This window comes from Xenopus laevis, chromosome 1L, assembly GCF_017654675.1.
Source record: "Xenopus laevis strain J_2021 chromosome 1L, Xenopus_laevis_v10.1, whole genome shotgun sequence".
Classification (NCBI taxonomy): domain Eukaryota; kingdom Metazoa; phylum Chordata; class Amphibia; order Anura; family Pipidae; genus Xenopus; species Xenopus laevis.
Genome location: NC_054371.1, coordinates 60,714,562 through 60,727,161, shown reverse-complemented (window position 1 = coordinate 60,727,161; position 12,600 = coordinate 60,714,562). Strand labels below are relative to the sequence as shown.

At 36.9% G+C, this 12,600-nt stretch overlaps 1 protein-coding gene across 2 annotated transcripts in view; it reads right to left on the bottom strand.

Moving 5' to 3' along the window:
- Positions 1-2,933: 2,933 nt before the first annotated feature.
- Positions 2,934-12,600, bottom strand: part of nr3c2.L (nuclear receptor subfamily 3 group C member 2 L homeolog) — a 195,412-nt gene continuing 185,745 nt past the window's right edge. For both annotated transcript variants that reach the window (XM_018243204.2, NM_001090605.1), the window contains 2 exon segments: positions 11,196-11,353; positions 2,934-4,786 (listed from right to left, as the gene is read on the bottom strand). In XM_018243204.2, coding sequence (XP_018098693.1) covers positions 4,631-4,786; positions 11,196-11,353 — 314 coding nt within the window. In that variant the 3' untranslated portion in view covers positions 2,934-4,630.

Sequence of the window (12,600 nt, the reverse complement as noted above, 5' to 3'; positions counted from 1 at the left end):
TAAGTCCTTGTATATCTGATGAGAAGCTATTTCAACCAAGGGCACAATATATTTACCAAGTTTTTTCTAATAAATCTTGACGTTTTTCCTGTGTAGTTGGCTCAAAATAAAATAACTTCATAAAATTGACTATTATATGCAAATATGTTTACAATTATGTGCCAATATGCACAGGCATCAGTCTCTCAACCAATTCTCTTACTTTATTGAATAACAAAACCTACAATAATATGTTATTCCCTGTGATATTTTATTTCAAAGGCCGGAAACCTCATATTGAAGGTGACATTATTTTTTGTGAGAATAAATACAAACCTTTTTTGCTTATTCAGTGTCTGTGATGGGAAAGCTGTATATTTAGAGAGTTGAAACCCAATTGCTCTAACAAGGTCAAAGTTGCATTATGAATTTCTTACTTCACCACGGAATTGTTTGAAATAACTGCCACGTTTTTTAAATAAACCCCCCCCGTAACCTTAATTCAAGCTGTGAAACTAAATGGCGGTTACTAAAATGAAGACTATAAAAGAATTCTATAGAAACATGTGAATAAGGAAAAGGGTGGAAACCATTTCCAAGTTAGGGAGTAATAAAGGTTGCCATACATGTAGAGATCTGCTTGTATGGTGATTTTACCAAACAGTTGGATCTCCCTCCCCGATATGCCCACATAGAGGTGGGAGATATCTGCTGATCCTATCGTGGGCCATAATGCAGCCAACGTGGGTGGTCGGATGGATAGATGCGGCAGTCATCCGACAAGATTTTTAATCCTGCCGACTTTCGACCAGATATCGTTTGGGAAAACCCGTCGGAGACAGGGCTTTCCCGACTCGCTCTGTTGGCAGCTTTTATCGTCTCGTGTATGGCCAGCTTAAGTATTACAATAGGCGTTGTTGCATCACGTGACCACAAAGGCTGATATAATTGTCCCTCAAGCCTATCCGCCCAAATACAAAGGGAATTTGAGAAAATTTGGAGGAGCTACAAAGTTATAGTAAGTAAGACTGTAAATGTGCACCAGATCAAGGCCTCTATATAACACTGGCCTATACAGGAGGTTGTAGTCAATACTAAAAAATATCATAAGGAAGCACGTCTGTAGATTGTCAAAATGCAAGTTCTTGCAATATGTGTGATGCAAACCTAATACTACAGACACTTTTACCATACCAAAGTGGTTATTAAAGTCCGAATGCCAAAAAACTAGACTTTTTTTGTGTGATTTATCGTAACCCGAGGCTGCTAAAAGTCAGAATCAAAAAATACTCAATCTCCAAGCTGTCGGGGTCCCGTAGAAGTCAATGGCAAAAAGTCCTATTTCAAATTAGAAAATATCTTGGTCTTCGGTCAAAAATACGAAAACTTTGGGGGGTTCCAATCATTTCACGAAAAATATGAGCATTTCAAGCATAAAACCAATAATATTCTGCTTTGTTCCGCAAAAACCCAAATTATTCCAGTTTTTTTTTCCGAACCAATTTTATCAAGTATTTTTTCAATGCTAAATAAGGTCAAATCATGGATTCTAGTTTGGTTGGACTTTTTTTTTAATTAAAAAATCAGAAAAAAAAAATCGGATTTTGATAAATAACCCCCCAACAGTTAGGTATTGTGGTTGTAGCATTGTGCTGTTGTGGTGCTTTTAGTCAGAAAAGGCTGGACTTCTTGATCAAATAACATAAAATGATGGATGATGAAATATAAACTACAAGATAAAGAAACTACAACTTGTATGTAAGTTCATCTTTCAGTAGGACAAAGGACTGGTTCAAGAGCAAAAAAAGGTGAATGGGTCAGTCAAGCTCTGATCTCTGTGCACATGGGAATCTGTGACACTATTTGATAATTAAAACGACTAAATAAATAAACTGAATAATATATAGTGAATAAAGTACCCCCTCTTGTAAAATATAAGGATATTATTAGTTACCGAGGAGTTTCATGACCATATAAAAACACGAGGCCGAAGGCCGAGTGTTTTTATACAGGTCATGGAACTCCGAGGTAACTTCTAATATCCTCATATTTTACAACTGGGGGTACTTTATTTATTATAATACACAAATTTTAGTGAGTCATGTGACAGAAATTACATCACTACTCACCGTTTATAACTGATGACATCACTACTCACCGTTTATAAGGATATAATTTACAGGATATTCATGGCTTTTGTGTATTATAAGCAAATCTGTGTAGAGGAATAACTCTTCAACAGTGTGTGCACCTTGTATATAGTCCTCCGACAAATGTGTCTCTTCACAATATCACGTGAAATATTTATGCAACAGTAATTTATAAATGTTTTGTTATTCAGTAAAATGCAAGGATTGGTCAAGGCACTGTATTGTATCCAGAGTGAGACTATGACATAGATGACATTTATCATATAAAGATATACTTCGGCATGAACAAATTGTCACGACTTTTTGAATTCATATTTTTATAGAATGACTGGAAATCTTGCCGTAATCTTGCCGTAATCTTGCCATAGGTTCTAATGGTTTATTGCACCTAAGAGAAAGGTGAGAATAAATCCCAGGTACAAATAATCACTTGTGTTTGTGCTCAGCCAGGAATAGCAATAGAAACGGGACTATATCATTGTGGGGGAGCAGTAACAGATCTGCCGGAACCCCCAAAGCACAATCTGATCAATAGAATATTTGCCTTTTTTTCCCTACTAATGGGCGCTACAAAATATTTAAAAAAAACGGAAAACTCACACCATTCATCTTAAAACAAAACGTCAAGTGCAGATGTTAACATCTATTGTGGCTTCATTTCCTTGTAGCTTTAATTCGTTGGCTTGCTGCAAGCAGTTAGTTAACAGCAAGCACTGAATTTTTATTTTAAGGCTTTTTTTTTTTTTTTACTGTTATTATCTGGAAAAGTGCAAGTTTATGCATACAATTTGGTAATGCCATACATCAAAACAAATTAAAGTTTATTTTCATATAGTGCTGATCCTGTACAAAATGCATATCATTCTCAGAAGTCCTATATACCATCATAAATATACCCTGGCCACAGATGTCATGGCAACTGGTACTATTGATTAAAACTTTGCTCTCATGATGAAAAATACAATATTTGGGATATTAAGATCACTTGATACAGAAGAAAGTAAAGTGCACTCTAAAGGATATTTTTGGCATGCCCCATCATACCTCTTTTTTTCCTCTTATTTGTACAACGTCAAGTGCCATCAGTTTTAGGGGGATTTCCCCCTCCAAAAACATATCTATATAAAACCAAAATATATATATACATATAGGGGGGGGGGGAGAGGGAACTTGTAATCACAAAATGTTCCATAAAGATGGATTTTAGGATAAAAGGACTTGTTACATGGGCAATACACCGCGGGCACAGAGAGGCCCCCATAATACCCTGTAGCTGTATGAATCAGAATAGCCTGGAACCAACTTTGTCATCCAAAAGAAAACATTAAGGAGAATTCCTAAAAAGTGTGCTCCGATCCTTCTTGCAGGCAGTTCACAAAAAAAAAAAGGTTGAACCATTTTTTTTTCCTTTTTACAGAAAAGTATAAAATCTTAAATAGAACTGAAACTGGGATTTAAAGTGAGTCTATTTACAAACAGATATTGTAAAATGGTAAATTAGTCATGATGCTAAAAAAGGCACAGCTTTCCCTTTTTTTTTTTAAATACGCTGTAAACAAGTCATTATCCATGCAAAACATTTCACTTTACAAAAAAAATTACCTTATTTAGACAAAGATAGTACTTAAATAGTCTCCATCAAAATAGAATTCTTCCAAAAAATACTTTCTTAGGCTTTCCGTTCATCCTACAAGTCATTAGATTTTTCTTTTTCTCATTTACAAAATTTCCATATATTTGATTCAGATCCTTCACAATTTGTACATACAGCAATATACAGTACATAATAGACCGCAAAAAAATTATCTTTAAAGCCAGCACAATATGGGTACTATAAACGGAGACAGGGGCTTTTATTTTAACAGCTTAATCATTAAATGCCTATTTATCAACCTAAGGGTCGTATTAAATTTGCTGGAGGTTGATCTCACGCCGGCTGTTATTTAAATGTGAGCCGCTAACATTAAAGAGCCCAAGTCTTTTATCTACAGTATTGTTGATAACACGGGACATCAAAGGTCACAAGTGGGATGTGATAATTCAACATCTAATGTTTCTTAATATTTTTAAGAACAGTTTGACTTTTTTTTTCCTTATAGAACAAAATAAAACGTAATGCCTCATATTGACCATACTCTCTTGTGCTGGCCATGGATAAGCGTTAGACCGTTCTTGTACATCCAAGAACCTTTTTAAAGGAAACAAAACCAGAACCTCCATGGCGTAATTAAAACTTCAAGAGTTAGAATATCAAAATGGAACAGTTATTAACTAGATATGGCTTTTTATCCATTGGAACGGGAATCTGTCGTGTACACCTTCCATCGTTTCACCGTTTTCTTCAGTTCTCAGATGCTCAGCGATGTGTTTTCTTCCAGCTCGGAGAGAGTAAATCAGATTCTGTTTTCAGAATGCCAAAGCACAGTTTCCTAGGAGCAAGGGCTTGAGGGTGGAATATAAGAGGAAACTTAAGGCAAAGTTCTCCTTTAAGACTGTTCCAGTCATTTTCTGTGAAAGTACAAAGGCTTGGCAATCCCAGATTCCACCTTTGGTAGTTGATCACTTATTATTTCCACAAGCATGGCAGGAAATTCCACTTTTAGTGCCTGAGATTCCCTGAATGTGTAGAAGCAGAATTCCAACAAGTCCCCAACAAGCTGCAATGCAAACAAATAAGTGATTACTTTCATAGCTACGATAAAGAATTATCAGCCACTGGCCTTACACTCAGGAAAGACCAAATGTTAGTTTTTCTATACCACTTGGCACACAATTAAGGAAAAGGGATAGAAAGGGTAACATTTTTGCACCAGTTGGGTTTCTACAACAGTCATAAAGACCCACACTAATGTCACCAATGTCATAACTACAAGCCACATAGAAATGATTTAGGCATATCGTGCATTGTGGCAATCGATACACCTACTTAAATGATCTACAACCAAAGTTGCTCTGGCATTATAGCATAAAACCCATGGAATGCTAGTTATCTATTCATTCATCAGCATACACTTTTTTTTTAAACTAACTATTTTCATATTGAATCCCGATGCTTTAGCCAACATTGGTACATGCTTTACTCACTACAGAGAATATGAAATGGAATTCTTCATATACTATATGACTAACATACTGATTATGGCAGTTCATGCTCTTGGATTTCTGGTTTCGAACATACAACATGGGCAGATTAATTCAAGATTTAATGGAGAATCTGGGAGGAGTCCTAGAGACCCGATATTCTAATCCATGTAACTGGCCATTTAAGGCTAATGTATATACAATATTTTTATAAGTAGTGACAGTCACTCTCAACTTGTCCAATAAAACATAACTTATTTTACATATTTTTGAGGACAAACATAGTTGCTTTGAGGCCACACCCGAAGGCAGCTTGTGATAGTGAATGGAACAATGTTGGTACAATTTTTGGCATATGTATGGCAGACCACAGTTCCCAGACTGATATCCATCTACTATGGGTATTGGTCAATTCGGGGATTGGGCAGGTTTGAAAAACGAATCTGCTGACACATCATATCTGACAGTTTAAGGTGGAATGGACCAATGAGATAGTGAACATAAGCCGTAGCTATTCTTTACTTGCTGCTGTTCTAGTTGTTCAGGCTGTCTGTCCCGTATAATCAGTGCAATAGAAAGGAGGCCATACTGTTTATTGCACCTTATACATCAATTTGGTCCATGAACCACACCAAGTATAATGCCTTTATATTTACCATTCAATAGTCTTTGAGCTAAACATCTATTTCCATGACACTGGGCAATGTCACCCTGATTAACCAGGTGCTGTGTACCCCAGTAAGTGGCATTGCTTGAGGCAAGAGGGGTGTCCTGCAAACATGCCCCAATTTATCATGTATGATGGCCCCAGAGATGCAAAAAAAGGCACCTTGTTGATATTTATGTGCCACTATGCTGATTTACATGTCTCAATAGAAGCATACCAGAAAATAACTCTCCATGAATGCAGAAGTTACTGTCACTTATTTGTAACAGGTTCTTTGGGCCAAATATAGATGATATTTAAGGACAAATTTCTCTCACTATTAATTATACTGGTTGAAGTATTTGTTGAGCTAAACCTAACACAAGTATTAATAAGGTAAACAAAACAAGCCTACTTGTTGACCAATGATAAGCCTTAGCTCGGTCTTGCAACAACATGGAAACACTTTCAACAGATTCATAAGATGTTTTTAATGAAAGTTTCCTTTTAGTGTATGTTGTGGCTTTTCTGCTGGCATGTGCAGACTCAAGAAACTAGAGAAGTACTATAAACTCTAAAACCACTGGTTTCCCTTTCTCTGTTCCGCAATCTGTCAGGTCTCATCTGGTGTCACTATTTGTTGAACTGCTTTTGTTTAGCAGAAGCACAAACAGAGTGTTCTGACATTTAAAAACACTTATTTAAAAAAATCTAATCTGCAATGATGTGATATCCAAGTGATATATAAAATAGAAGTATACACTATATTTTATATTCTTAAGCAATCGTACTTCTGCCAATGGATATTCATGTTGCCAGCGTTCCCACATATGCTGTACACAGTCGATGAGGATAGAAAAAGAATCTTTCCTAACTTCACGCCATGTTTGTGACCTTTATTTGGGCAATCCACATACATAATGGAGCTCAGATTTGGTTTTCAGTCCTGTTTAAAGAATTATTTTTATACTTATTTATAGAGGTTGAGAAGGTTTTGCTGGTGTTATTCACTGACTATGCTGTCTGTTTTTAGAACAAATTATAACATTTCTGAAATATACTACATTAAGGAGGTTATTTATTAAGCTCCGAATACCCAAAATCCGAAAAATTCTGATTTTTCAGACCTTGAAAAAAAAAAATCCAAATTTTTTGGGATTTATTAAAGGCCGATGGTATGAAAACTCAGCATCTCAAAGCTCAGCATCTCAGTGGGGAAGGTCCCAGTATATGTGCTGCTGTCAATAACGATATCTGATGATTTCGAGAATTTCGGCCCAAAAAGTCCAAAAACACAGAAAAATTTGTGGTTTTTGCGGAAAAGTCCAAAACTTTTTTTTTTTTAAACAAGGCGAAAAAATGTGCCCATCCCTATTTACAACTAAAGGTTAGGGTACAATTGAGACATTAGGATTTTAGAAACAATTTTGTGATTTACGATACAATGATTGAATAATGAAGGTACATTGAATAAGCTTCTTGTGGTGGGTCTTTAAGGAGTATTTGAAAGTTTGGAAATAAGGAGAAAGTCTGACAGCTCAAGGCAGAGAGTTCCAGAGAAAAGCAGAAGCCCGAGAAAAGTCTTGTAGAGGAGAATGGGCAGAAGTGATCAGAGGAGAAGCGAAGCAAAGGTCAGAAGCAGAGCGAAGGTTGCGTGAAGGAGTGGATTTGGAGATCAGAGATGAAATATAGGGAGTGGCTTCATTGTTAAGGGCTTTGAATGTGAGTGTTAGTAATTTGAATTTGATTCTAGAGGAGATTGGGAGCCAATAAATGGACATACATATGGGAGCAGCTGATGTTGAGCTGTGAGATAGATGAATGAGTCTAGCAGCCGCATTTAGAACAGTTTGGAGTTGGAATACCTATGAGGAGTAGGTTGCAGTAATGAAGACGGGAGATGATAAGAGACTGAATACGTTTTTGGTTGATTCTGAATTGAGATATGTTCGTATTTCGGGCAATGTTGTGCAGTTGAATACGACAAGATTTTGCAAGTGTTTGCATGTGTTTTTTAGTTTGTGCAAAAGCAGTCACAGAACAGAAAAAAGTTGCCACGAATTTTCCATCAAAACATATCACTTATCAATAATTATGTAACATTCCCTACTCAAAAACATGAGGCTATTAGAAATCACCTTTCTGTGTATGAAAATCTAAATATAGAAGGAATATATGTTTGTGTCCTTTTGAAATGTTCAAAAATACAATTTTTATAGTCAAAATAAGTAATCCTATATGAATGGCAATTTGATATTTTCTATAAATTCCTACAAAACCTCTATGTGTTGCCTGCCACCTTTCAGCTACTGTATGACATGGATGATTTCAGAAAGGGGGGGTATGCCTTTCAAGACTAATTTCTAGGCCTCCACGAATTTGGTCATTCAAATTCTCAGACTCCACCAGTTGAACAGGGTAATACAGTTTAACCACAAGCACCAATGGGCTTTTAAAAGATTTCAACAAACCAGCCAGAAGTTTTATAAAAGTTCAAAAGGCATTGAATGACTTACACTTACACACTTACACATGGAAATACTACAGGCTTTCATATCCAACACTCCTCTAAACATTCATTTGTAAACTAGGTCCTTAGGACTCAATAAATTAGGCAAAAATCAAAATGAATGTACAGGTATGTAAGAACCTCTCACCTTGAAGATGTTTGCCACTGCTATAAACTTAGCAACAGAGCAAAAATTAAATGAACCACAGTCTGAACATTCTGCCTACACTGGCACAGCCCAGGAGTGAGCCCCAATTCCAACACAATTTTAAGTCATGTCATAAGTAGAAGCAGATTTATTTAACTGGGGAACTGGGTAACCCATAAGCATTTCCACCCTTCTGAATTCTTTGCCTGTCAGGAAACATTTATCTGTGTAGCGCCATGCATCAATTCGACAGAATGTGTTCATCAGTATGCTCTATTTGGTGTTAGAGATGAACAGCTGAGCTGAGTTCTAACACAGCTCTGAATCAAAAACTCCCAATGCAAATTGCAGGCAGGATTTAACTATTCAAACCCTCTAAATCCTGATACAAATCAGCCTTTTAATAACCCACTGTCCCTGTATTAAATAATGGATGTATATTTTGCTTTGCAGCAAGTGCTCCAATGAAAATAAATGGATTTGTTTTGAGGTACTGCACAATGCTGAAATGTATGAGAAGCACCAATAAATAGCTGCTCTTCAGAAACGTTTCCCTATCTTTTAACTTAAATAAATACATGCCCTGCTTTGGCATGAAGGAAGGAGGATCTGCTTTCTGCTGAATAAACAATTACCGAGAGAATCATGTTGTTAGCCTCCCACAGAGCTTCTCAGGGCAGCGCAGCAGAAATACATCAGGAAAATAATTCCATATGTAATTTCCTTAAACAAGCCCAAGCTGTAATGTCAAGGCATGTCCTGAAGTGCACTCATTTCACCCTGTGATCCTGTATGAAACATAAATAATACACACTGTGGAGTCAGAGGTATTCCTGCAAGCCAGCATTAACAGAACATGCTCCAGTACAGTTAAACATTGAGCTCAGCAGCTAATGAAATGACCGCATAAGACTTCAGCAGCCAGATATAGATATCACTTCCAAATGTCCCGAAAGGAAACATTAAGTAAAAGGTTTAGAATAATATTAAGGGAATAAAAACATGGCACATGAGTTGAACTTGGCAACATCTAGTCGTTGACAGCAAAATGTTTTGGTAGTACAGTCAGTATATTACAATCCAGCCTGTCATCAGTCTGTTCGTTTTATAAAAAAAATATATATATAATTTCCCCAACTGGTCTCTTATCAGGAGGAACTCCTGCCATAGTTTTATGCTACTAGAATAACATAATGGGAATGTTCAATTTAAGGTACAATACATCACACAGATACATTGCTTTAAAGAATACAATATTATTAATACTCCTATGTTGGCTTTATGGCATAGCATGGATTATCCACCTTTCTGCATGATTACCGAGCAGTAACAATACTTTTTTTCACACCTAAATCATTCCCCCTTGAAACTCTCATTGAGAATTTCAAGGGAAAATATACTCCCCATATTAACATGATCTCAGTTGGACTTATGTAAAAATGTGCAAAAAAGCTATCCAAACACAGATGTAACTAATTCCTCAGAATGAATGGAAAGAATGATAGTCTGTCTCTGTGCTTGCAGGGACCAGTTCCCTACTACTCTCGGGCACATACTGCAATGTAACCTCTGCCTCACCTTGTTCCTTTGTGAAGTGATGGATTCTGGGACTTGAAGTCCATCTGCTTTTCAGAGAATCTGTGCACTACCCACTATGGAAACAGATGGATTTCAAGTCCCAGAATCCCAGAATCACTTTACAAAAAAAACAACCGTAAAGGAGAACCAAACCCTTGCTAATAAGAACCCCTATCCTACATAGATCCCCCTCTCTGCTCCCCCCCAGCCTAGATGGTACATTATGGGTTAATGCCCCTAACTCTTTACTTACCCCTCGGTGCAGATTCGGGGCATCGGATTTCATGGGCGCCATCTTCTTCTCTTCGGTAATCTTCGGGAATAGAATGGCATAACGGCGCATGCAAAGTTGAAGTTAGTGACGAAAGTCATGGAAAGTGCCGGAAGAAGACCCGAAGATTACCAAAGAGAAATGATGGCGTCCGATGCCCTGAATTTGCACCATGGGGTAAGTAAAGAGTTAGGGGCATTTCCCCGGGTTAGCACCTAGACTGGGGGGGAGCAGGGAGGGGGGGTCTATGTAGGGTAGGGGTTTTTAATAGCAAGGGTTTGGTTCTCCTTTAACAATGTGAGCCTAAGTGGGGTAGGGAACTGGTTTGTCCAGTACAGGCAGGCTATCATGGCATTAGGTATGCTAATGTAAAAAAATACATTTATATTTATTTCTGGAAATTCAGACAGTGTTTATGGATTATTTGGGGTGGTATAGCAGCTCAGTGCTGCCACTGTGATCTAACACTGAACAGAATGGTGTGGTACTGATCAAAGTTGCTCATGCCAGGGTAGATGAAAACTCAAATTACATGGTCATGTGCAATAATAAAATTGCTACATACTGCATCATGAGATAAGGCAGATACACGATGATCATTAGAGGACAGGTATGTGTGTAAGGGTCAGTCATCATATAAGAACTGTAAAACAATCTTTAAAAAACAAAACTAACGTACTTTAAGGTAAATGTATTCTGTTTCTGGGAGTCTGTGGTTTGGATCAATCTTTTATGAGCACTTGTGCTTTAGAGACAGAAATGCTCCATTTTTCATTTTCTCAGAACCTACAGGCCATGTTAAAGTTCAGAAATACAGTGCAAGATATACTTACATCCTGCATGGAGTCTAGAAGTTTTGTTAACTGGAAATATCGCTGCCAGCTTTGTCCAGAGTTGTGTGGACTCTTTAATAATACTTTTCTCAGTTCTTTAATGTAATTCACCCTCATTTCTTCAAATGCAGCCTGGCATTTAAGTCCATCTTTGGGTACTTTAAAGAGAAAGAAAATTATTAGTCTGGCCATATGACTCATATATATCAAATCTAAAGAAGTATTTAAGCAGCATTCAAAGACACCGATCATCTATTGCCTCCACTGATTCCTAATGTCTGTCACCATATTCACTGCTATATTACACCGTCAATTTACACATTCTTCTGTCATGATATTGTGGAGACAGAGAAGGCAAAACCCAAACTAGAGGAATATCTTGGAATATAAGTCAATCCATTCCTCTTAAGTTAGGAAGGCTGTTATGTGTGGTGCTATAGTAATATTCTTCCTGTATCCCTCAACTTTTACTAATATTTTACAATAACCTATATATTACAGATGTATTGACGTAGAAACAGGGAGTTAAGCTTATCCAGGCATTACTTGGTTAAATAAGTACATGTTTTGGCAACAATTTTTAAAAACATATTATTAATAAATAAGAATATTGTTTCTTGAAACAATGTGGCAGTCCTGAGTAAACCTCAGATATTACCACCTCTCCCTCGTTGTCTCTCGGTGTACAGGTAAAAAAAACAAAACAAAACCCAAAAACGACCAAAAGGAACCCTTCTACAGAAAGAACATCCAATTCAACCTATTAAATATTCAGTCTTTTATATGCATATCTCCTCCAACTAAAGTTGGCCATACATATATATATATTGGCTGCCAAGTCATAAGGCAACGCACAAGGCCAAAACAACAGCTCTCCCCCAACTGATATGTCATTGGGCTGTCAGATATCAATGGAGAAGGTTAGAAAATCTTTTCTGGTGAGGAACACATGGGGCAGTGGATGCTTCATCTTTATTTAAATCTCCTGTATGATCTATAATAGATTAGGCCAATCTTGCACACTACATGGGTGTTAAAAAAGTTGACTTGTTCAAGGATTTAATCTGTCTCCTTACAAACCCCTGTCACAAATGAAGATACTTCAGAATGTGTAGCACAGTAAAGTGTGTAAATCTATATATTTTTCCCCTTCAGAAATCAGAAATGTCTTAGGTGCTTTGCAAGCTACTATTCTCAACCCTTGGAATTAATTGAGTTAGCCTATCTTTGATATTTGCACTATTCAAATACCTTACTGTGCAAACACCATGCCTATCCAGTTTAACAAGAACAAATAGAATTTGGCTGCATAAAAGGGTTTCTAACGTAACTCCTGTTTGTGCTACTAATTTAAGATCCTGACAGCTTTGTTTTACACATAAAAGTGTGTGATATCTAAATAGTG